This window comes from Canis lupus, chromosome 28, assembly GCF_048164855.1.
Source record: "Canis lupus baileyi chromosome 28, mCanLup2.hap1, whole genome shotgun sequence".
NCBI lineage: Eukaryota > Metazoa > Chordata > Mammalia > Carnivora > Canidae > Canis > Canis lupus.
The window spans coordinates 39,374,690-39,401,799 of NC_132865.1; the positions used below are offsets into that span (position 1 = coordinate 39,374,690).

The 27,110-nt window shown below is 34.0% G+C and overlaps 1 protein-coding gene across 5 annotated transcripts in view; it reads right to left on the reverse strand.

Moving 5' to 3' along the window:
* Window positions 1–27,110, reverse strand: part of SNTG1 (syntrophin gamma 1) — an 814,835-nt gene that overhangs the window by 230,247 nt on the left and 557,478 nt on the right. For all 5 annotated transcript variants that reach the window (XM_072804669.1, XM_072804667.1, XM_072804668.1 and 2 more), the window contains 4 exons: window positions 12,089–12,145; window positions 1,096–1,153; window positions 266–309; window positions 131–172 (listed from right to left, as the gene is read on the reverse strand). In XM_072804669.1, the coding sequence (XP_072660770.1) occupies window positions 131–172; window positions 266–309; window positions 1,096–1,153; window positions 12,089–12,145 (201 nt within the window). The remainder of the gene's footprint in view (window positions 1–130; window positions 173–265; window positions 310–1,095; window positions 1,154–12,088; window positions 12,146–27,110) is intronic.

A 27,110-nucleotide genomic window follows, 5' to 3' on the forward strand; every position in this document is an offset into this window, starting at 1 on the left:
ATCTGATTATCACACTGGACCAATGTCACATCTACCTAAGGAGTAAGTTGAACAGTGTTTAGCAATGCAGTAGATCCTTATTTGCACATGGGGAAAATTATGTTATTAAGAAAAAGTAAAGAAAACTCACCACTTCTTCATGTCTGCATTTTCTCACATTGATTCCATTTATCTGCAATGAAAAGAAAATTATGGTTTCATGTGGCATACTGTGAATTGAATTTATGTTTTGGTTGCACATAGAAAATAAGGGTAAAATGTATACCTGTAGAATTGCGTCTCCTATAAAAAGCAGTCCTGAAAGTTCCGCTGTGAAGGAAGAAAGGCAATGATTACGCATTGACTATTTTCTTCATACAGATGAAAGGGTTTTATAATTAAGTAAAATAAAAATTGATACAAGGGAAATATTAAATGTTTTATACAGATAGCATCTTAAAAGATCCACAAGTAATAGGAATGCAAAGGCAATTGTATGATTCTGCCCAGATATTGGAACACCTATTTCCATTTAATCATATCGCTTCAAATCTTACAATTGCCTAAAACTTGTTAGTCTTCTTGATGGACGACAAAAGTTTCTCATGTACTTATAATATTAAAGTATCTGTGAGAAAGTTTCTATCTAGACATTAATCCATCAGCTATGAGATCAACTCTGAGTTTCTTTTTAAACATTAGATTATCTTACTGATTTCAGTCATTGAAACAGTTGTTTTACATCTTTGGATGAAATATCATGGCAGATTAAGTTAAACTGCATATAAGAAATGAAAAAAATGTGTGTTTCATGAACTGCCTTATTTGTTATCATTAAATTTGTCTATATGTTTGCTTGTTTAATGAAACAATTAATTAGCTATGCAGTCCCTAATTTATACATAGTCACATGCTCTCATCTTTCATCTATGCTTTCCTGTGAGAGAAACGTTTCTCTGGAGTAATAAACGGATGGACTCAGCAATCTGACTTGGCCACTTACTCTCTGGTCATGGGGATCCTGGAGCTAGTCAATCACATACTAATACTGACCAATTCTTCAGTAAGAATGGCTTACAAAGGAATAGTTACCATGTAATTCTCTTAACACTTTACCTCTTTGCTCCTTGGAGATTTTTGAAATGACAACTGGAATATTATGTTCTGCTCCCCCCTAAAAAGAGAAAATCATATATTATGCTTTTTAATTGCAAAAAATAAAAATACAGCTTTTAATTAGGAAACAATATATGCCATGAATAATATGTTAATGGACACCAGCTATAATTTAAATAAACTCATGGATTTTTCTCCACTCAGCAGATAGGGCTCCCAAAAAACTTATCTACCAGGGATCCTTGGGTGGCTCAGTGGTTTAGCGTCTGCCTTCAGCCCAGGGCATGATCCTGGAGTCCCAGGATTGAGTCTCGCATCAGGCTCCCTGCATGGAGCCTACTTCTCCCTCTGCCTGTGTCTCTGCCTCTCTCTCTCTATCTCTCTGTGTCTTTCATGAATAAAAAATAAATAAAAAAGTTTCTACCAGTTTAGAATTTCACTGTGCATCTAGTAATTAATAACAGTTGATTTTGAGAGTTTTTGTTTTCAAATAAAGATTGGAAATGCCTTAAATAGGCATTCTTTTCAATGTGTAGCATGCTGTCCATTGTAGAAATTCTTATTTAGAGTTCCAAATACCAGATAATTATGTATTTCCATTAACTAGCTAAGTTGTTCTATGGTGGTGACCAAGCACAGACCCTTTGATATGCTAAGTGAACTTTACTTGCACAAAAAAATCAGAGTGCGCATGTGCATGATGGAAAAAGAATCAGCCACAAATCTTTAATTAAAATTAGATTCCTTTGTATGAAAGCACATACAACATAATTAACAGAATAAAATAAACTGACAAAAACATTGTAGTAATTCTTAATCTAATTGACCAAATGAGATATGAAAAAATGAAAAATAAGTAAGTGAAACATATGGAAGGAAATAAAATAAATTGCTGAAATAAGTGCATAAAAATTCTCTTTTGATATTGCAGAGTTGAGAGGTTTGAAAACAATAATTGAAAAATCAAATAAATGCATTAAAGAATAAAACATCTGGGTGCCTGGGTGGCTCAGTCTGTTGTGTTTACCTTTAGCTGAAGTCAGGATCCTGGGATCCTGTAATGGAGCTCTGCATTTGGCTCCCTGCTCAGGGGGGAGTCTGCCTCTCCCTGTCCCTCTGCACCCCTCGCTCCGTGATCTTCACTCTCTCTTTCTCACTCTTTCCCTCACATAAATAAAATCTTTCAAAAATTATTAAAAATAAAAATAATAAAATGTCATGCACAAAAGAAGTATAGCACTGTTAACATAGGATAGTTGAAAAGACAATCTAAAATTCCACTGGGTTTCTCTATCTTCATAACAAAAGTTATTTTAGAACTGTATTTTTTTCATGAATATCAATTTTTAACAGTGAATTGTCACTATATTTAATTATAGGTGATCAATAGTTTTTGAGAAAAGTAGTAATATTCAACTTTTTCTTGGAAAATAGTCCTTTGCACTTCTAGAATATTAGAGACATGATAAATAAAATATTGAAAACTATTTTAGATTGAAATTCAAACACACTGCTACCAACAAAATATTCATCTACCTACCCTCACTAGCTCTGTGGTCTCTGGTCTTAGCCACATGGCTTCTAATTCTGCTTTGCCTTTCGGTCAGCATGTTCATAACAAGCACAAATTCTAAAATGACTTCTCATCTAATCAAAAGATAGTAATTTGTGACTGATAGTATCATTGAAATGAGTGCTTATTTAGCACACAATAGACACAAGTCAGCTATTATTCTAAATAGTCTGTTGATTAAGATTTATGAATAAAATAATATGGCATTAGGGTAGTATATAATCTTAGCACTAATCCATTCTAAGACTTAATATTTACTACTTAGAGTTTTAAGTTCCCAATTCTCTTTTTCTGTTCTATTCTTTCTTTATCTTTATACTTATCAGCTTCCAATCTACTCTTATCTCTACTCATTTCTTATATTTATTATTTGCTTTCATTCTCCTTCCACCACTCTTATCTAGAATGCAAGTTCCAATAGGGCATTAAAGTTTTTTGGTAGTTTGTTTCATATGTTGATGTAAACTCAGTGAATGGAATAATGTGTTTCTTTTTTATATTTGAAATGTTTGTTGATGAATGAGTGAATAGAATAAATGAAGTCAAAAGCTTTCCCACACCTAAGATAGCCCCATTCTTTAAAACACATTGCAGAATGAGGGGTACCTGGGTGGCTCAGTCTGCCTTTGGCTCAGGTCATGATCTCAGGGTCCTGGGATGAAGCCTCACATTGGGCTCCCTGCTCAGCGGGGAGTTTGTTTCTCCCTCTCCCTCTTCCTCTCCCTCTGCCCCTCTCTCTGCTCATGCTCTCTCTCTCTTTCAAATAAATAAATAAAATCTTTTAAAAAATTGCAAAATGATTTTAGGTAGCAGCTAAGAATGTATAATGAAATTAAATGCCCATGGTTACAGTTAGTTTCTAGAGATATTTGGAATTGAAAAGGATTTTAGGAATATATCTCCATTTCTTAGAAGAAAGAACTAGTTAACTGAGATGAATCATCCACCAATGAAGTTTTAGGTGGCATAAAAAGAAGAAACAAATTCATCCAGATATTATATGGTTCAGATATTTTGGGACAGAAAGTGGCATTGTTTATGTCACTCTTGTCTGTATGGCTGTCATCAGCTGGTTTCACTTTTCACAGTTTTCTCTCCTTTAACTACTCATCCAAAGATTTTCTTAGTGCTCAGACTTTTCATGCCAGTTACCATGGTACTACAGCGGGAAAACTCTCCCTGGGATCTGTCTAGAGAAAAACACTGTTGAAATAACAATTTCTGAAGGGCAACTCAGTAACTCCTCCCTCAAGACCAGAGTGTTGGAACTATGTTTAAAGGACAGGATAAAACTAACCCCTATTTTTTCAACATTTTTTTTTTTTTGTATGTAAAATTTCTCCTGATATTTGAATGGTTTGAGTCCAAAGGTGGTTTTTTTATTTTGTTTTGTTGTTGTTGTTGTTGTTGTTTTGTTTTGTTTTTGTTTTTGTTTTGAATCAGACATTAGGGGCTTTGAAAGAATTCCTAAACTAACTGCAGAAAATTACTTTATTAATTAATTAGAGAGCAAATTTTCAGGAGACAAAATTGGAACTTAAACTTACAGTACCTTAATATACTAGATGAATTGTGAGAGCAGTCCAGCTCTACTAAAGTTAATTAGATTTAATTCTGGACCTAAATGGGGAAATGTAAGGTTCTCCAGTCAAGAATCACATAATGCAACTCATCTTGTTTAAAACAGGTGATAGGCTTCCTATTACAGGTGGAAAAAAGCCCCAATCCTCAGCAGGCTGTCTGGTGACTTCAGCCTTTTCTCCATCTTCATCCAGGAACCTTGTCACTCTGAGCACCACAGGGCAGCATTATACACTATTCCTTCTGCCTGGATGGTTTTTTTTATTTATTTATTTATTTTTATTTTTTTTATTTTACTGTTAACCTGGTAAACTCCTACTCAAATTCAGAATTTCAGCTAAAAGACCCCATTCATCAGTGTCTCCTTACTTGATGTAATTCACTTCTGTAACACTGGATCCAGGTTATTATTTGCATTTATTTACATCACAATTTGATCAATGTCGACTTTCCCACTGGATTGTAAAGAGCAGGAGGTCAAGGCAGACCTTCCTTTACTGGCTTCGCCCCAACTCACCCTTAGACCAGCCAGGGTGCAGACTTGTGCTCCAGGTTTAGAGAATAAATGAATTAACTGAGCTTTGTTGTTCTAGTATAAAATCAAGACTAGGGAAAGTGAGGCAATATTCTATGGTGCATCCCAAAAATTATTAAAATAGTTACCATTCAATGCAAAATTAAGTTTAAAACTAGCCTTACAGGAACCAGGATATAACTTCCCATCTAATACATTTTGAGTAGGCCTCTATACAAAGAATTTACCAGTATAACTAAAATTCCGCCAAATCCAACCCAGAATGTTTTTAGAGCATTGGAAGTCTTAACCAAATAAATATTTTGGATCCAATATTGTCATTATTCTGGTTAATCAATTAATCAGTCATATTCTAGCCTCTGGGGGGAAAAGATACATAGACCCCACCATTATATATCTATTTAGAACAAGGAAAATATTTGTAAACAGATAATAACAGCACAGTAATTAAGGTCAAGAGCCTAATGAACAAGCATGGAAGAAACACCTAAAATAATATAATCTGAAAGGACATGGGAAAATATGCTCTATTTGAGTGCCATGCCTACCTGCTAATATCACTTAGTTTGATTTTGGCAGAAATGTAATGGTATCTGTCCATATTGTCTCTGGTGGAAACAGAAGAATGAGAATCAAATAAAAAGAACGGGGAAGAGAATGAGAAGAAATGTATATAAATGTGGGCATACTTATATCACCCACTAATAAATTAAAAGGTAGAAATTTATTATAGCTGTTATGAAGACATATATTTTTATTTGGTAAATTTGATACAATCAATACCAACTCCTTCATATTAAATTGCTTACTTGATCCTGGACTTACTGATCCATTTGAATAAACCAGAATGTAGATAATTTAGAAAGGAAACATTATTTGTGTTCCCAAGTATAGAGTTTAGAGATAATTTAGTTTGGTTTCTATAGCTACAGAGCAGTTATTAAGAGTAAGGACTACATCATTTGCTTTATGTGAGGTTAGGCCCAGCTCTGCCAAGTACAGCAATGAGTAAATTACTCAACCTCTTAATACTTGACTGCACTGTCTGTAGAGGGATAGCAATAGTTACCTACTTTGCTGGATACTAAAGGGCAAATGAAACAATATAAAGCATTTAGCATCTGTTACTTAAAGAGCAGTTAATTAATATATACTTGCAATATTGTTTATAAGTGATAAGGTTTTAATAATAATTATAATTTCATTCTTGATTGCTGCAAAGTTAAAGCTTTCATATAAAAATCATTTTTGAGGGGATCCCTGGGTGGCTCAGCGGTTTTGCGCCTGCCTTTGGCCCAGGGCACGATCCTGGAGTCCCGGAATCGAGTCCCGTGTTGGGCTCCTGGCATGGAGCCTGCTTCTCCCTCTGCCTCTCTCTCACTCTCGCTCTCTATGTCTATCATAAATAAATAAAAATAAATCTTTAAAAAAAATCACTTTTGATTACAAATATTTCCTTAATGGACAGAGATGACACAGCCTTGTCTGTTGGAAAATAACTCCATAGAACCTTTTCTAGTAATAATAATTGGCACCCTTTCTCTAAAGGTGATTTGTTAACTGACAATGACAAGAGGTATGATTTAATAATATGAAAATGTATAGTATCGTATTTTCAAAGATATGGAAGATAAATAAGATAGTGACTCACTTTAAGGTAATTATCCATATGGTGGATTTTCATAAGAATGAGGCAAAAATAGAAGAATATTGGGACCTATGATGCAAAACTTCCATGATTATTGGGGAATTTAGGTGTAGGAGACCATTAACTTATTTTTTGAAACAGTTAAGTATCAGGAATAGTCCACACAAGAGGGATAAGCACTTGAACGAAAGGTTCTACCAGAAAGCCAGAAGGCTGGTGAGGTGTGAGGGAAAGGGGGCAGGAACTGAAAAGCTGGGACAGAAAAGACCATAGGAATTTAGGAACTCTGGAAAACTAGACAAGGGTGCAGATTGGAATGTCCTGTAGGAACAGTGAGAATATACATTAGCTAGCCTGATGAATCTGAGACCGTCAAGGTGTAAAAATCAAACACAAATGGAGACCAGCCTTGAAAATTCTCTGATCAGACAAAACCACCTGAGTCATACAAACAAAGCTTCAGTTAGCTTATTTTGCAAGGCTAGCCTGACTCAAGTCATTTCTTGTTTATGCCTCTAGAAATCATAAGAAAAACTTGAACTATTTCCAAGGTTGATATGAGGTAAACACTAAAAAATTCCTTATCATTTAAGAAAATTGTGATATTATAACCAATTTCTGTGAGGAATAAACAGTGACTACCCTCCCACTATACACATTGCTTTATAACAATATACCCTGAGCCTCGTTCCATGTTTTGGTTTGACTGCTCTTGCTTTGCAAACTGTCTTTTTGGTCTCTTGACAATTAAGTTTTACTAATTACTACTTCGAGGATTCATTGTTTTTACTTCTTTAATTTCTGAAATTTTCATGAAAAGAAGCACTTTCAGTCTGGGGACAGAGAAGATTATGTGATTATAAGTGAAAAGGTTAGTGATCCTTTTGTTCAGTTTTTGGAGAATGATCTTTTGAAAATTTAAAAATATAAAGAAGAGGTTGACATTTTATTGAGTGCTAAAAACAAGAAGTGATATAAGGGAAAAAACACACAATGACTTCTGAAGAATGTTTAAATAGAGGAAGATTGAATAATTATAAAAGCCAGGGAGAATTGCAAAGAAGTGCCAAAAAAAGATCAAAGTTACAGCAGATGCAATAAGTGTTCTAAAAAGTAACACAATGAAAAAAAATAACACAACAGCAAAAATAGCTTGAATGAGCAAGGATTTCTGGCAGACAGCACAGGAATGAGCACAATGCATAAAACCCTAGCAGTGGTTTATGACTAAGTTTCTGATCAGAAAGTATGGGCATCATTTCTATTTTGAGGCTCTGGAGTAGAGGCTCGTAGAGAAGTGCCATTTAAGACAACATAGGGCAGGGCCAGCTATAAAGGTGTATATGCCATGCCTCCAAATTTCATCTCATTGCACCCTGGTTCAGTTACCAATTTGCTCCTACTCGATTTACTCTGCAGTGAGAAAATAACTGTAACATGGACAACAAAGCAGAAACAAGCCAGGACCCAGGGATGCGAACACTCCTCAAAGGTTAAAAAGAATCTCTTTCATTTCTAGGAGCTGAAGACAAATGTTTAGCACAAGTCTGTCAAGTGCCCACAGATCCGTGGCTCTGCATTGTGGGTTTTTTGTTTTTTTGTTTTTTTTTGCTGTCATGTAGAATTAACATGGTTATATAGATAATTTTGGTCTCTACTTTTTCACAGTAAAACACTTTTGTTATTGGGCACCTGAGTGGCTTAGTTGGTTAAGTGACTGACTCTTGGTTTCTGCTCAGTCATGATCTCAGGGTGAGGAGATGAAGCCCAGGGTGGGGCTCTATACTCAGCAGGCAGTCTGCTTGAGCTTCTCTCTCTCTCTGCCCCTCTCCCCACTCATGCTCTCTCTCTTTCTTTAAAACAAATAAATAAATCTTTAAAAAAGCACTCTTATGAAAAAATGGAATTTTAGGAATCTAAAAAAATTAATCTCTGGAGATATATCTGATTTGTGTAATTAAATATCAATGTAATTGACGCCAAAGCTCTTTTTTGGGTGACTGTGTTCCACATTGAGGGTCTAGTATCTTTGGATATGATTTAAAATAATTGTGACTTTTCAAAGAGAGTCTCAGACTTTATAAGAAGTGCTAGTAATGCAAACCAAAAATTTTCTTAAGATGAAAAAACAAAACTATAATAAAAGGGGAAATAATGTTTGAAAAGAAAATAAGTTAAAATTGACATAAAGTATATTTTAAAAGATTTATATCTAATACATTTATGTTTTTTCTCTTCTTCCTTAGAATTTCAGGAAATTTAGAGATGGATACATTCCTTAATGTGCACTACCTCAGACATATGACCACCTCAACCTCTAAGCCACCTGTGACTAATACACACAATTTTGTCCCAGAACTTTTAACAGTCTCAACAATAAGGTAGAGAAAATAAAAGGAGGTAAAGGCTCACTTTTATTTCACCACCTTTATAGGGGACTCTGCCTGGAGAGCACTGGGGAACAAGAACACTTTACATGGACACGTGACATCAAGGGTTAAAGGACACTGGTAGCTTCAGGGTTGTCACACTGCTCACAGTCTACAGCCACTGGGGCACATTAATAAATCAATCATCTGACTACATGTTATATAAGAAGCCTCTCTGTGACATTGTTCACCAACTTTGTAGCACCGACTACCACATGGGAAAACCAAGGAGCTGCCACTATGCATGATGGTGACAGGGGCCTGAAAGGCCTGTGAGCCAAGATTTGTCAGGAGCACAGGGCATGGCCAATTAGCTTTGACTTGTAACAGCACATGCTGGAGTGTTTTAGTGTTATCTGACCAAAAAAAAAGACATTTTGTTACCCTTTGATTGGGTTTCTACAAATAATTTTTTAGAAGGTAAAATTGAAATAACATGGCCATATGTTCTTAGTACAGTGAAATTCAGGAGCACCTGTAAGAGTTTTACTATATTGTTTAATGCCTCTTTAATTGTCCAACATGCATTCTTCTTTCTGTTATCTCCAGTTGAGATATTCCAGGTTTAAGTCAATAATTCTCACAGCAAAATCTCCAGTGTGTGTGAGCACTGGTTACTTAACTGAAGCAAATAAGGATAAGATATATGATTATATATTTATGTAAGTAATTATATAAATGTCACAAATTGTTCCAGCAATAAGTACACAAACAAATAAATACACAAGAAAAATAAATAAATGCTCAACATTAAAATATTAATTCTGCATAGGCTAAAACAATTTCTTAAACTGTTCACTATGTATATAGTATACATATATATACACACACACATACATATAACATGATACATATATATAACATGACATATATATGTATACACATTAACAGAATCAAAGACAGTTTAAAAATTAAAAAGCAAATATCAGAGATAAGTACTGAGAAAAGCAAAGTGGAAAACCCTAAAAGGAAAATTTTCAAATGACTGGATAATATTCTAAGTAAAAGTATTAATTTTTGTATTTCTGGTTAGTATGTCATAAGAATTGTAAAATAATTGCCTTTTTTGGTCAGAATTCCTAATATATGGCACAGATTGCAATTCAAATACTGCTTCTTATGTTTAATATTATGAATGGAAACTACACACTGATTTGATAAAAAAATTATTTATTTTTGTGTAAGAGTTTTGTTTGGATTGGAGTAATGAAAATATTAAATAGACATAATTCATTTGGCAAAATTCTTGATGTTTTAAAAACTGTCTAGGTTAAAATCTTAGTAAAAATAAATTATATTGGATTATTGAGTTTAAGTTATAAATGAAAATAGAAAAGATATAAAAGAATATTTCCATTTTGCACAAAACTAATGTAGCTCCACCATCAGAAATAGAGTCAAAGGTGTTTGTGTGACTTAGTTAAGTGATGGACTCTTGGTTTCGGCTCTGGTCATGATCTCCAAATGTGTAGTAGTAAATGGAGTCCCATGTTGGGCTCCCTGCTTAGTGGGGTGGGAGTGTCTGCTTCTCTCCACGCCCCCCCCCACCATTCATTCACTGTCTGAAATGAATAAATAAATCTTTACAAAAGTAAGAGACAAAGAAAGAAGAAAGAGAGAAGAAAGAAAGAAAAAGAAAGAAAGCAAGAGAGAAAAAGAAAGCAAGAGAGAAAAAGAAGAAAGAAAAGAAAAAGAAAAAGAAAAAAAAGAAAAAGAAAAAGAAAAAGAAAAAAAGAAAAAAAGAAAAAGAAAAAGAAAAAGAAAGAAAAAGAAAAAGAAAAAGAAAAAGAAAAAGAAAAAGAAAAAGAAAGAAATTGAATTAGGTCTGGTAGGTGAAAGTGCTTATCTCAAATGAAACCAGCTCTCTAGATTGGGCTTTATTCACACTTAGTGTTTGTTCTCTCTTATGGACTTTTTACTATCTTCCATGGTATCTTTTTTTTTTTTTTAAGATTTTATTTGTTTATTCATGAGACACACACACACACACACAGAGAGAGAGAGAGAGAGAGAGAGGCAGACACACAGGCAGAGGGAGAAGCAGGCTCCCTGCAGGGAGCCTGATGTGGGACTCGATCTGGGGTCTCTAGGATCACGCCTTGGGCGTGACATTAGCTGCTAAACCGCTGAGCCACCCAAATGTCCCTCTTCCGTGGTACCCTTAAAGCCTCCAAACAGTCCCAATAAATATCAGCAAAAATGAAACTCATTTCCACATTCTATAACTTGGTCTACAGATCTCCCTGGTTTTAGCTGATGATAGATAAAGGAAAGTTAAATATATGTTTTAAAACTAACATTTCATGTGGTAATATTCTTATCACTTAACAACACAATGCTATTCCACACTGGTATATTTTTCTGAGTCATTTTCATAATGTCAACCAGAACTGGAAGTCAAAATTTAGAGTTCCACTTTCCAAGCATATATAAACTGAGCTGTGTTAAATTTCATGATATAATTTCATGATATACCTGAGATGTATGATTTTCATGATACACAGGCAAAATACCTAACCCAATGGTCAAGATAAAGTTAAATTTCATTTACCTGTGCAGAGATGTAGGTTTCTAAAGGGTTTTAAAGACATTGAGTTAACTTTTCCAATATTTATATAAGTTCTCATCCTTTTAAAATTTATTTTGTTTCTGTGATGATAACTTGCAGGTGTGGAACATCTTTACTAGTCAACCATATACAGGGAAAAATGCCTTTAAAATTTAATAATAAATGGAAGTGACCATTTCCAGTATGGTCATTTTTAAAATAAATCAGATGCTAAAATTCTGTCTATCATATATACTTGGCATTGTGCCATGGCTGGTCTCCTAAAAAAAAAAAAAAAAAAAAGGAAAACTAAACAAAAGAAAAAGATGAATAAAACCCACCTAATACTGAACTATTATTAGTGTAAAGCTTGTTCTTTTCCACTCACTGAGGGGACAGGAGTTCCTACTCTGGCTGGATAGAGGAGTTCCGACTCTGGCATACTATAATACCATATTTGATATTTTAGATGACACCAGATGGAGAAAATTATTAACCTATATTCAATGTCAGGTAAAATTCCAAATATGAGAACCTACCTAATGTATATCTCACTCCAAATATTGAGGAGTTTGCTATAGCCATTCTTATCTAACTGTTAAGCAGCAAAAAATCAAAATACACAAAAATGCAGGCAATATAGCATGGCCTTTAAGGATAGACTGGAAAGACAGGCTACCTTTATGCTTAATCCAAATCCTCCTACAGTTTGTCTTCTAATGGTCACCGTTCTTTCCTGAAAGACAGGATTTTAAAAGTGGTTAGCATTTCCTAATACTATACTTACACACCGTTTTCCTCCTCTGGGTTCTGTTTTTGTTCCTTAAAGAAGAAATATTTTGTGACAGCATACTGGTTCTGGTTCTTGAAATAAACAGAGTATTTTGTAATTCTCAAAGCAAAGGATACTTTATTTGTCAAGATAAAAGGGACTGTACTGTTATTAAACTTCTGAATTTCCCCAAATTAGGTTACTTTCAATGCTCTTTGGACACATTTTGGAATTTTAATTTTTAAGCCTCTTCTCATTTTCATATATATATTCTTGTCTAAGAAATGACAAGTTTGGGTTACATAAAAATAACTCAATGTTGATGGTAAATATTATCTTTGTCAACCAACGTCATCACCATCACTATTGAGTCATCTTGCTTGCGGAAATTTGAGAGCTGAGCTGGGAGGCGGCCATTCCCAGCACATCAATGATTCTTGTGTGTGTCTAGGATCGAAAACTGTGGATAAGCCAGATTCAAAATGATTGCTTTTTGAAAAAAGAATGGATTCTACACATAACTAATAATGACACTGGAATCATCAATTTTCAAAATCAATTCTATTTTTCCTTCCACAATGGAAACAATCATTGGTGTATGAAACAAAAGTCACAAAGATCGACATTTGGACAGATCCTTTAATTTAAAAAAAAAAAATCAGTATTACTCTCTTTAGGGCAATCATCTCTACCTAATGCATATTTTAGAAGTGTGTTGAAAGGTTGAAAGCTTTTATTTATAACTTTCTCCACACTTATAACTTCCTCATGTTTTTGAACCCCCTCCATCTATAATGATTTGAGACCACCCACCATCTCCTGCTGTACCAAGGATAGATGTTGGTTATCTGGTCCCCACAAAAGCCCTACTTATTTGACTAAATTACCAATCTTTAAGTCTGACTATTGCTCTCTTTCTTATAGATTCTTTTCTTTGCTCCCTGGTTTTCAAGGGGATGTGTGGAACAGACTATATTATTTTAAAAGGACAAAGAAAAAATCTGGGAAACATGTGCTTCTGATGGCTCTTCCTAAATATTTTAAGATACCACAAAAAATCATCATTTTAACAGTTACAAGGTACCTTCATTTAGTCAAATTTTAAATTTCATAAATAAAAGCAAAAAAAAATACTTAAAGAACAAGATCACTATACCAGAAATTGAGGTATATTAATTGTTATTTTGAATTAAAACATAAACCTTTGTGGTTGGAGATTGGTGCCTATTAAGAAAAAAAAAACGATCAGTGCAAATGAATAGTACTTAATTATATAGATTTTCTTCCTTTTTATCATGTCCAAAATAATTTGACCTATTTTAAAACTACAGATTTTACTCTTATAGCCTGTCATCTAATTTTGTTTTCAAACCAACAATAAATTACTTACACAAATTAAGTTTATAGATGTATTACAATTTATGCAAAGTAACATGAAATATAAAACACACTATTCATGTTAAATAATACCATCTCCACTTTTTTAATCTTAAGCCAACTATTATATTGTTCCTCATTTGTGGAGTCACAAGTATGGGAAGTGGATCTTTGATTAATTCTCATTAAAGGATTAATTAAAGCTGTACATTGCAAATAATGGAACTGAAATCAAAGAATATGTCAATGATTCAAATATTCACAATTTTATATGTTTGGAAAATTACTCAGGCCCTCCTTTGCCAACTCTGTAAAATGGTGATAAATAATACATAGAAACAACTTTGTTTTGAGGACTGATGTTTGTGAAGGAGCCTAGCATATAGTAAAAACTTAGTGAATATTCTCACACACACACACACACACACATACACACAATCTGTTATTCTAAACAAATTCTTACTTAATAGTCACTTAAATATCTGATTAATATTTATCTATTTTTTATTCCAATAGTTACATCACAGAGTAACTCAAATACTGGAAGACTCAACTCAAGGATAGGCCAATTAAATGGTTTTCCTTGCTCTTATAAAACAGACAGGCACACTACTTTCACAATACTTCCTATCAAACTAAATAGGTTCGTAGATGGTAGTTATTTTCTTAATTCCATTTCTATAAGGAACACATTCTTGATTCTTTAAAGATTCATCTTTATTTTCTCAAGGTAAAGAATTCAATCTATCAAAGAAAGTATTTCATTAATTAGTAAATGACATCACCTAAATTTTCTACAACATTTTGCACAGCAGTCATTAGTCACAAGGACAACTTGGTGAATACATTCTTTTAACCAGCCAAGTGTATGCTGAAACCATACGATTTTTCTCTGAAGGGACAGCAAGCATGCCAGGGTTATTAAAGGTCTATGCAATGCCTTTACTCCTTCTCTACAAGACTGCTTTCCAAACTTGGTGGAGAATATTTAGAACATGTTCCAAATCAAATACAAAATTGCTCATGCAAAGAGGACTTTGGAGAGACTAAAGAGTCAGCAGTAACTGCTGAAAATGTTAATGTATTTTAAACAGATAGGCACACGCTCATGCACATGTAAACCCCAGCCAATATCTCTATATGCTATTGCTTCATTAGCTTACTTTTAAGAAAGTAAGGAGAAACAAGCAAGACAAATTACTTCATGTTTTAAAACCAAAATTTTAAGTTTGTCACTGCAGGTTGCAGGAAGTATAGAATGGCAAACAACTGTTCCTAGTATAGCACCTTTCTAATATTCTCCCCATTGTAGGTTCGTGTAAGCTGTAGCCTCCATCCCTTTCCAACTCTCCACATTTTGTTCTTCTATCCTGCCTCCAAAACAGTTTTTAAAAGGCAATATAATAAATTATTTTAGCTGCTCACCTGAGAATCAGAGAATATTTGGAAGCTGATCTGAAGTTTTATTTAGTTACATTTTGGGTCCATTGCTTAAGTAACAAAGCACTGTCCTTCAGGAAACCAATATATTATTGGTGATTATATTCTTTAAAACACAAAAGTAAAACAGGTGCCCCTATACTCACATATATAAAAAAATTTCTTTAATCTTCCTATTCCTTATAAAATGTAAAGCATAAAGTCCAAAAATAATATTGGACTTTAAATTTTGTGCAGTACACCTCAATAATCAGTGTTAATATTATGACAAAAAACTTACTTTAAATGCTTAATTTGCTTTATGTAAAAATCTATTTTTACTGTCACCCCTGCCCTCTGAAATATTATATTTGAAATACTCTATGTATGCTGTATGAACTATGTGGGAATTATAACCAAAATATATATGTTACCAAAAACAAAATGTTGCCATTATATATCCCAAATTTAGAAATGTTTGAGATGTGAGGACATCTGGGTGGCTCAGTGGCTGAGCATCTGTCTTTGGCTTAGGTTATTATTCTAGGGTCTTGGGATCCAGTCCTGCATCCATCACTACATAGGGAGTCTGCTCACTAAAAAGGAAATACGTGGTATAAATCTAACAAAATAAGTAAGGACCTATATATGGAATACTACAAAACTCTGGGGAAAGAAATCAAAGATGACCAAAACAAAGAAAGTTATTTCATGTTCATGGACTAGAAGACTCAATATTTTTAGGATGTCAATTCTTTCCTGGTAAATCTATAGAATCAATGCAGTCCCAATAAAATCTCTGCCAGCTATTTGTGAATATTAATAAAAGGTTTCTAAGGTTAACATGGAAAGCCAAAAGACTCATAATAGCCACCACATACTGAAGTAGAAGAAAAAGTTGAAGGACTCAGGATGCTTGATTCAGGACTTACTATAAAGACACAGTAACCAAGACGGCGTGAAATTTTTGAAGACTAAACATATAAATTATTGAAATAGAACAGAATGCCCCCAAACAAAACAAAAGCAAACAAACAAATCCAGTCAACTAATCTTTGACAAAGGAATAAAGGTAATTTAATGGTGAAAAGAAAGGATAATTTTGAAAGAAAGAAGAAAGAAAGAAAGAGAAAGAAAGAAAGAAAGAAGAAAGAAAGAAAGAAAGAAAGAAAGAAAGAAAGAAAGAAAGAAAGAAAGAAAGAAAGAGAAAAGGAATCTAGACATGGATGTCATTCCTTTCAAGAAAATTAGCACTAAATGGATCCCAGATCTAAACATAAACAAAATTATTATAAATCTTCTAGAAGAAAACAGGAGAAAATCTCTAGGACTTTGTGTTTGGCAATGCACTCTTCAATACAGTACCAAAAGCATGATCCATTAAAAAAAAAAAAAAAAGCAAAGCACCTTGATGTTAAAGTATTTTAAAATTAAGAACTTCTACTTTGTGAAGATACTGTTAAAAGAAGGAAAAGTCACAGGTTGAAAGAAAATACTTGCATAATGCATTGTGAAAAAAGACTTGTTTCCAAAATACATGAAGAACTCTTTAACACTTAGCAAAAAAATAAACAATCCTATTAAAAAGTTGCCAAAATATTTGAACAACACCTCATCAAATAATAAACAGGTGGCAAGTAAGCATATGAAAAGATGCTCAACATCATTTGTTATTAGGGAATTGCAGATTAAAACAAATAACATTGCACATCTATTAGAATGATTAAAATCTAGAACATTGATATTATCAAGTGGGATATATCATCAAAAGAATTCTCCCTCCTTGCTGGTGGGAATTCAAAAAAGAGTTTGGTAGTTTCTCACAAGGTTCAACACAGTCTGAAAAGATTACTCAACTAATTTTAACATTTGTGTTTACCCAAAAACCTGCATGAAAATATATATAGTAGCTTTATTCCTATTTGTCAAAAACTTAAAGATGCTTTTCATCTATAGAATGGATAAAAAAAGCAAAACTGTGATACATCTATACAAGGAAATATTATTCACTAGTAGAAAGATATACTGTCTAGCTTCAAAAAGACATGGAGAAACCTCAAATATAAATTCTAAGTAAAAGAAACCAGTCTCAAAAGAATATTTGCTCTGATTCCATTTACAAGATACTCTGAAAAGGCAAAACTATCAAGTCAATGAAATGATGAGTGGTTGTCAGGGATGCAGGGAGAGGGAAAGAAGGTTGAACAAAGGAAGCACAGGGGATTTATAGGGCAATGAAACTATTCCTTTTTGATATTACAATAATGGGTACATGCTGGCTTTAGTCAAAACACATAAAACTTTAGAGAACAAAGAATGTATATATATATATATATATACACATTATATACATATATATACATAAAATATGTATATTTTACACATTATATTTTATTCATTAGGGAACCCTGGGTGGCGCAGCGGTTTAGCGCCTGCCTTTGGCCCAGGGCGCGATCCTGGAGACCCGGGATCGAATCCCACGTCGGGCTCCCAGTGCATGGAGCTTGCTTCTCCCTCTGCCTATGTCTCTGCCTCTCTCTCTCTCTCTCTGTGTGTGACTATCATAAATGAATAAAAATTTAAAAAAATAAATAAATAAAATTGTGTGTCTGTATACACACACACACACACACACACATATATATACACTTAAAAGAGTCATTTAGGAAGTTAGAGAATCCAGAGGGAATGCAGCTGTGACAAAACTATCGCATTGCATTACAAATGTCTGTTACCATCTGTTTGAAAGGAATAGGAGGAAAGGTGCTGACCTAAGTAACTTTGGAAATGAATGGAGTCTGTAAGACAAAAGGCAGAAGGAACTGCACATGGTACTGTATTCTAGTTGATAAAGTTCTTTCACATGAAGATATGGTTTATAATTTTGATATTGCTATACATATATTTTAAATTGAACAAGAAAGTGAACAGTGGATGGGAAAAACAAGTTTCTCAGTGTTGGAGTGGGAATTTACAGCAAGAGAAGAAACCTAAAACAGTCCATCGGTTAATGAAAGACAGTTAAAGATAGCAGTATGAACTCATGCTTAGTGTAATGTAGATACAGATGTTTACATACAGAAATATCTATAGATATGTGGATATATACAGATTATTTTTCATCCTTAAAAATGGTTTTACAGAGATACAATTCATATACCACAAAACCAACCACTTAAAGTATATAATTTAGTGGCTTTTGTTATACTCACAGGGTTATACATCCATCACCATAATTGATTTTAAAACATTTGCATTTTTCAAAATGTAACCCATATCCTTTATTCCTTAAAGCCCATCCTAGCCTTAAGCATCTACTAATCTACTTTCCATCTATTTGATTTGCTAACTATGCAGCATTTCACATAAATGGTATCACATAGTATATGGTCCTTTGTGTTTGGCTTGAACAATGATATTTTCAAGGTTCATCTATGCTGTAGCATGTATCAATATTTCATTATTCAATTTGTCAAATAACATTCCACGGCACGGTTATGTCTCATTTTATTAATCCATTTCTCCACTGGTGGACAATTAGGTTATTTACACTGTTTGGCTATTATAAATAATACTGCTATAAACTTTTATGTGCAAATTTTGTGTGTACATACGTGTTTTTTTTTCCCTTGAGCCTCTACTAATGAGTGAAATTGGGAACTATCAGACTGTTTTCCAATGCAGCTATACCATTTTACATTCTCACCAGTAGTGTTGGAGAATTCCAACTTCTCCACATCTTCACTAATACTTGTCCTTATCTATCTTTATGATTATGACCATCCCAGTGATTACAAAGTATCTCATGTGGCTTTGATATATATTTCCTTGAGGGCTTACAATGACCAGCATCTCTTAAATAACTTCTTTGGAGAAATGTCTACTTGAGCTCTTTGAATGTGTCACAATATCTTACACCTATGTTGTCTTCTAAGAGTTTTATATTTTTAGCTCTTATGTTTAGGTTTTTGATCCGTTTTGAGTTAATTTTTGTATATGGTGTGAGTTTTCAAATTCATTAATTTGCTTGTGGATATATAGTTAGTCTGGCACCATTCGCTGAAGAGAAAATTTTCCTCCATTGTTCTTGTCACTCTTGAAAATCAATTGACTATAAATGTGAAGGCTTATTTCTGGACTCTCAATTCTATTTCAATTACTATATCACTATCCATATGCCATATGTGGACATATCTCACACTGTCTAGATTACATTTCTCACACATCAGGCAGTGCGAGTGTCTCAACTTTTTTTTTCTTTTTTAAAGTTGTTTTGGCTATTCTAAGTCCCTTCCATTTTCATATAAATCTTACCATTAGTTTGTCTACTCCTGCAAAGAAGTTAGCTTGCATTTTTATGGAGATTGATCTATAAATCAACATGGAAATCATTAGTATCTTAACATATCATTAAGTCTTTGGGCCCATGAAAATAGATTGTCTTTCCATTTATTTAGATCTTCTTTAATTTATTTGTTTGTTGTTGTTAGTGTACAGAATATATACCTTGTACTTTTACAAATTTATTCCTAAGAGTTTCAATCTTCTTTACTCTATTTTCAATGAATAACATTAGAGTTTAGAACTCCTTTGTTCTAAGGAAGAAATAGCATTCTTTCTGAGAGGGCTTAGGCATTAAACTCATATCCCTAGATAACAAAATCTAAGCAGTTAAGGAGAATACATTTTAATATGTTCAATTCTATGGTTTCTTTTAGAGATCACAGTTACAGGACATTTCGAGTACCTTGTTTCCTTCCCTTTGGTTTTATTCCTTGGCAGCCCCTGAGGATCATTCTCCTGCTATACTGGTGGTAGAGAAAAAGGAGGCTTACATTCCCCTAAGCCTGCTGGCAAATATAATTTGTAGCGAGTCCTTCCTATCCGAATTAATTGTTAGACACGCAAGTTGTTTGAAATTTAAATATTTCCTCTTTATTTTTGAAATTACCACTGCAGAGAATTGGGAATAGCACCTTTCCACCTTCATTTTCCCCACCACCTACAAAATTGAAATCTTTATAGTTTTGTTCTTACTAATGAGAATCCATAATGTAAAAAGAGGTCCTATAATGTCAAGTAACCTGACCAAGATCATCAGTGGTGAATCCTTGAATTGAAATCTAGGCACTGTGAACTACAACTTTGTGTTTGTCCCCTGCTCCATTCTGTCTCCTGTTTTCAAACAGTTATTATGATAGCTCTGAGAAATCCTATATTAAGCATGCCATTGCCTTTTGTTTAATCTATTTTTCCCCTAACTGAAAAATTTACAATGTGATTTCTAATTGCTTCAGGCACATATATATTTAAAAGGTCATGGTGAAAGAAAGATTCACTCACTTTTAATCACCGAATAAATGGTGTTTAACTATGTCATCCCCACAAAACCTCTTGGCAGATTATTAAAGAACATTTGAGCAAGTTATTTGTCCTAGAATATGTTTGAATCATTATATGAAAATATTTTGAATATTTATATAACCAATGTTTCTTTTATATTTTCAATAGTCTAGTTTTCAAAAAGGGGATTTATACACATAAATATTGATATTAATAATAATTATAATTATGTTTTTGTGATATTTTATGTCCGTGGAATTAGCTTTTAATTTTATAATATCATTAAATAATGGTTGAGATAGTTGCCTTTGTCATCATGCTAATATAGAGGGAAATGACAGTAATATTATTATTTTTTTGACAGTAATATTATTAATCTTGATTTTTCCTTTCAGTGAGATTCTTATTGTGGGTTGGTTTATATACACACACACATACACACATATACATAATCTCATTTTTTTTTTGAGACAGCCTAGAAGAAACAATACCCTGTAATACTGTTTTTTAAATTGCTGGTCTTGACCCAGTTTGAGACCCTGGCTAGAAGCTGGACTGTTCCCCTCCAGAATAGCAAAAGGAGTCCACATCCAAACACATCCCTGACTGGGCTTTCACACTCCGTTCCCTAACCACCCATGGCCAGGCACCAAACAACTATGAATTGCCTATGCCTCAAGTCTGCAGCAATTGTTCAAACTAATCAATGACTTACCTTGCTCCCCCTGTATATTCTGGGAAAGAAGTGATGTGAAAAAGGGGCACTGGAGTACTCCACTATTCATCTCAGTTTCTACCCCCATCATTTTCAGTGAAATGTCCCACCACGGCATATCAGTTGAGCTTCTGGTTCACCATCTCCAAAAGGAAATGTCATCTTTACTTACCATTAGGGACAAACTGGGAAATGAGGAGCTGTGAACTAAGAACTAAGAAAGGGATTCAGTTCTCCAAAGCCTCACACAGAGCTTCCGTTTCTGTCTTTAGCCCTTCCCTGAATCCAGGACTTCACAGGAACCATGGCCCTTAAATTCTTGAACTTCTTTTTTTTTTTTTTTTTTTTTTTTTATTGGAGTTCAATTTGCCAACATTTAGCATAACACCCAGTGCTCATCCCTCCAAGTGCCCCCCCTCAGTGCCCATCACCCAGTCACCCCAAACCCCCGCCCACCTCCCTTTCCACTGTTTGTTGTTCATTTCCCAGAGTTAGGTGTCTCTCATGTTTTGTCACCCTCACTGATATTTTCACTCATTTTCTCTCTTTTCCCTTTATTCCCTTTCACTAATTTTTATATTCCCCAAATGAAATTCTTGAGCTTCTTGTTGCTTGAAGTTAGGGTCTGACTACTTCACATTGCCTGTGTTAATTAACCCTTCCAGGCCCATGTCAGGCACTGAGATTTTAGTGTTCTCTAATCTATTGTCAGCTGTCTCTCACCCCACAAAATTGTTGTCAACTTCCAGACGGAATTTCTTTTCATTCTCACCTGCTTTTTGTCTGTCTTAGAAGTAATTTATAGACTTGCTCAAAGTAAAGTCTTCATTCACTGAGTTTTACTTAACTGATTTCCACATAGGACATCTTTTCTTCATATTCAAACTGGAAGTACTGCCTTTGTGCATGCAATCACCATGTTTCTCCGTGAGATGGCATTTTTATGCCATGGCTTTTGGATGGAGAGTTTTGCAAGCACATAAGAGGAAGGGAAAAATAAATAAACTTCCATTAAAATTAAAACTTTTATAGGATGGGGCACCTGGGTGGCTCAGTCATTTAAGAGCCTGCCTTTGGCTCAGATCATTATTTCCTGGTCCTGGGATCAAGCCCCAAAACAGGCTCCCAGCTCACTAGGGAGTCTCCTTCTCCCCTCACCCCACTCCTGTGCTCTCTCTCCATTTTTCTCTCTCTCTCAAATAAATACAAATCTTTTTAAAAATTAAACTTTTATAGAAATGTTAAAGGAAAAATATTAAGAGAGTCAAACTTTTGGAAAGGGACAATGAAAGGATAATTATTTGATATAGCTTAAATACAGAATTCAAAACCAAGAGAGATAAGAGCTTCTTACTTATTTTTATTTTTGAAATGCTAAATACTTCAAATAGTTGATAAATGGCTACTACATACCAGGCACTATTTTATCTGTTATAACTAAAAAAAGAGAACAAAACATAAAAAATTCCTGCTGTTAGATGTTCACATTCTAACTGGGAGACAGGTTAAGGGCAATGCGTGCTTTGGAGAAAAATAATGCCAGAGAGATAGAACTTACATACTAATAAAAAGGGGGAAAAAACGGTCTCTTTGAGATGATGACATTTGAGCACAAGTGGTCTTGGTAAGAAGATAATAAGTGATAAGATACCCAGATGAAAAGTATTTCAGGCATGAAAGGCCAACACAAAATCCCTACAATTAAATTTACCTGGTATAGTCAGGAAATATCAGGGATACTCAGATGTTCATATTATCAGAAAAAAAGGGACAAGTTTCTTTCTTTATGATCTGAATGCCTTTAATTCCTTTTTTAGTGCCTCCCTGCACTGGCTAAAACCTCCAATATTCCATAGAATAGCAGTGGTGTGAGCAGACATCTTTGCCTTATTCACAAATTTAGAGGGAAAGTATTCAATCTTTCAGTATCTAGTTTGTTTTAACTATAAATTTGTGCAGATATTTTCTTGAAAATTTGCAGAAGATCCTCTATTCCTGGTTTTCTGAGAGTTTTTATTAGGAACTGAGTTCAGAGATTGGTTTTTGGATTTTTAATCAATCTTATATCCCTATATACCAACTTGACTATTGTATATAATTCCTTTTATATAGATTGTTGAATTCTATTTGTTAATATTCCAAGAATTTTTGTGTCTATATTCATGCGGGATAACGATCCATAGTCTTCATTTGTGTACTGCCTCTGGTTTTGGTATCAGAATAGTAAGTTTAAAAAATGAGATGCTATATATTATCTCTGCTTCTCTTTTCTGGAGGGAGATCTTATAGAATTTTTATTTATTATTTTTTTCGTGGAGTTTTCCAACAAAGCCACTTGAGACCTAAGATTACTTTTTTTTTTTGAGTTCTTTCGTTACAAATTCAAATTCCACTTCCTTAATTATCAAATAATCAATTTTATATAGGCTGTGTTATTTGAAGAATTAGCCAACTTCATTTAATTTGTTACACTTATGTGTGTAGAGTTGTTCATAGTATAGGCACACCTTGTTCTATTGTGCTTCACTTTATTGCCCTTCTCAGATACTGTGTTTTTTTACAAGTTAAAGTTTTGTGGCAACCCTGTATCAAGCAAGTCTGTAGGCACCATTGTTCACTCAAGTCTCTGTGTCACATTTTGGTAATTCTCACAATATTTCAAATGTTTTCCTTATTACTATGGTGAACTGTGATCACAGTCTTTGATGTTACTGTTGTAATTGTTTTGGGACATGACAAACCATGCCCATATAAAACAGCAAACTAAATCAACAGATATTGTATACATTCTGACTGTTCTACCAACTATTTGTTCCTCCATCTGTCTCCCTCTCTTGGGGCTTCTCTCTTCCCTTAGATACAACTATATTGAAATCAAATTGAAATTAAGCCAATTAACTCTACAATGGCCTTTTCATTGTTCAAGTGAAAGGAAGAGTTACATAGTTCTCAATTTAATCAAATGCCAGAAATGAGTCATCTTAGTGAGAAAGTCATGTTGAGTGCCAAGATAGGCCAAAAGTTAGGCCTCTTGCATCAAACTGTTAGCCAAGTTGTGGATATAAAGAAAAAGTTCTTGAAGGAAATTAAAAGAATTGCTCCGATGAACACACAAATGATAATAAAGTGAAACAAAGTTATCCTGATATGGAAAAAGTATCAGTGGTCTGGATAGAAAATCAAATCAGCCACAATATTCCCTTAAGCCAAAGGCTGATCTAGAGCAAGGCCCTAACTCTCTTCAATTCTATGAAGGCTGAGAGAGGTGAGGAAGCTGTAGAAATAAAACTCTGAAGCAGAGGCTGGTTCATGTGAAATGAGGAAAGTAACCACCTCTATAACAGAAATGCAAGATGAGGAAGAAAGGGCTGATGTAAAAGATGCAACAACATATCCAGAAGACGTAATGAAGTTCATGCTTCAAGGTGGCTACACTAAAAAACAGATTTTTGATATAGATGAACTGCCTTATATTGGAAAAAGATTTCATCTAGGATTTTCATAGATAGCTAGAGGGGAGGTGTCAATGTCTGAGTCAAACCCTCAAAGGACAGGCTGACTCTCTTATTAAGGTCTAATGCAGCCAGTGACTTTAAGTTGAAGCCAATGCTCATGTATCATTCCAAAAATCCCAGGGACCTTCAAAATTATACTAAATCTAATCTATGTCCTAGAAATGGAACATCAAAGTCTCGATGATAGTATATCTGCTTACAAAATGGTTTGTTGAATGTTTTAAGTCCACTATTGAGACCTATTGCTTAGAAAAAATATTTTTTTTTTTCAAAATGTTACTGCTCATGACAATATCTGGTCACCCAGGAACTCTGATGGAAAACAATGAGATTAATATTGTTTTATGCCTGCTAACACAACATCCATTCTGCAGTTCATGGATCAAGGAGTTGTTTAGACTTTTAAGACTTACTATTTTAGAAATACATTTTGTGGGACACCTGAGTGGCTCAGCAGTTGGGTGCCTCCCTTCAGCTCAGGTCGTGATCCCAGGATACAGGATCGAGTCCTACATGTCCTACTTTTTCTTTTAATTCACACTTGTAATCTCTACCTTTTGATTTATAAGTTTGGAACAATAAAATATAATTACCTTTAATCTAATGATTGATTAACTTAATAATTCTGGCATTTTATTTTATTTTGTATTGTGTCTGTTCTCTCTGTTCTTCATTTCTCCCATCCCTTCTGCTGCTTTTCTATAGGTACATGTATATTTTTTAGAATTACATTTTGATTTATCTATAGTGCTTTGGAGTGTTTCTCTGTATAAAACATTTAGCGCTTATACCCTAAGCGGGCAGTGCATTGGGTATACATAATATCACTGTCTCCTGGTGCCAACATTTTACCAGTTCAAAGGAGATGAAGGAAACCTATCTTCATTTATGTCCCTTTACCTTGCTTTGTTTCTAATATAATTATCTTTAATAGTCCTCTATCACCACCGAGAACCATATTAGACAGCGCTACAATTCTTGCTTGAATTTTCATCCATCATTTAGAAAATTCAATAGAAGGAAATGTATTGTACTTCCCATATTTTTGCTCTTTCCATTGTTCTGTCTTCCTTTGTGTTATTTCAGTTTCTTTCTTCATCATTTACACTCTGCTTATAAAGATCTTTTTATAACAATTCTAAAAGTGATTATTCTTTTAGAAAATGTCTGTTGGTAACAAATTTTCTTAGTTTTCTTGCTTCTGATAATGTCTGTTTCCCCTTGATTCCTGAAGGATATTTTTGACATACATAGAAATCTGGGTTGACAGTTGCTTCTTTTCAGCCATTGGAAAATACTTTGCCACTAAATTTATTCTGGGGGAAAATCTGCTATCATTTGCAGTTGATTTTTTCCTCCTATTTTTTAAAATATTTTATTTATTTATTCATGAGAGATACAGGGTAGAGAGAGAAAGAGAGTGAGAGAGAGAGAGAGAGAGAGAGAGCAGAGACACAGGCAGAGGGAGAAGCAGGCTGCATGAAGGGAGCCCGATGTAGGACTCAGTCCAGGGTCTCCAGGATCAGGCTCTGGGCTGAAGGAGACACTAAACCGCTGAGCCACCCGGACTGCCCCTTTTCCCTCTATTTCTAAAGTGTTAACTTTTTTTTTCTGCTTTATTATTATTTTTTTTTAACTGTAGCTTTCAGGATTTTTTTAAATAAATTTATTTTTTATTGGTATTCAATTTGTCAACATACATAATAACACCCAGTGCTCATCCTGTCAAGCTTTCAGGATTTGACTAAGATTTGTCTTAACATGAATTTCTTGAGTTTAAACTTTTGAGATCTCCCCCATTTCTTGAATGTGTAGAGATATAGCTTTTACAAAATTTAGGGAGTTTTTCAGTGAATATTTCTTCAAGCACTCTTTGAGCTCTGAAATCTTTCTCTTTTCCTGGGACTCTAATGAAATAAATGTTAGGCCTTTTATTAGAGTCCCATAGATCCCATAGCTTTTTTTTTTTTTTTTTCAGTTCAATTTCTCTCTTTTGTTCAAAAAAGATAATTTCTATTTTTCTATCTTAAAGTTAATTAATGTTTTCCTCTGTTTTCTCCATTCTGCTATTGAGCTCATCCACTGAGTTGTTTTTATTTCAATTGTATTTCCAGTTCTACAATTTCCATTTTTGCTAAGACTTTCTATTTTTTCATTTGTTTTGATCCTGTTTGTAAGAAACATGAAGCAATTTTATGATGCAACTTTATAATCCTTATTAGATAATTGTGACATCTGTATCATTTCCAGGGTTGGCATCTGTTGATTGCCTTTTCTCCTTCAAGGTGAGAATTATCTTGTCATGGCTGGCCATAGGTGGAATCTAGGTGCTTTCCAGGCCTCCACTGACAAGACCATGGCTGGAGGGACAGGAATGCCTCATTACTGCTCCAAGAGTTTTTTTTTTTTTTTCCTTTTCTTGCCAGCAGCTTGCTTTCTTTAATTTCAGGGAATTTTATTATAATTCAAGAATAGGATACTTCCCCATGTCAACAGTGAACCAAAAGAAATTGTAGTCTGCTCTTGTTACAGATGGAGATGCTGGCAATCACATTGGGAA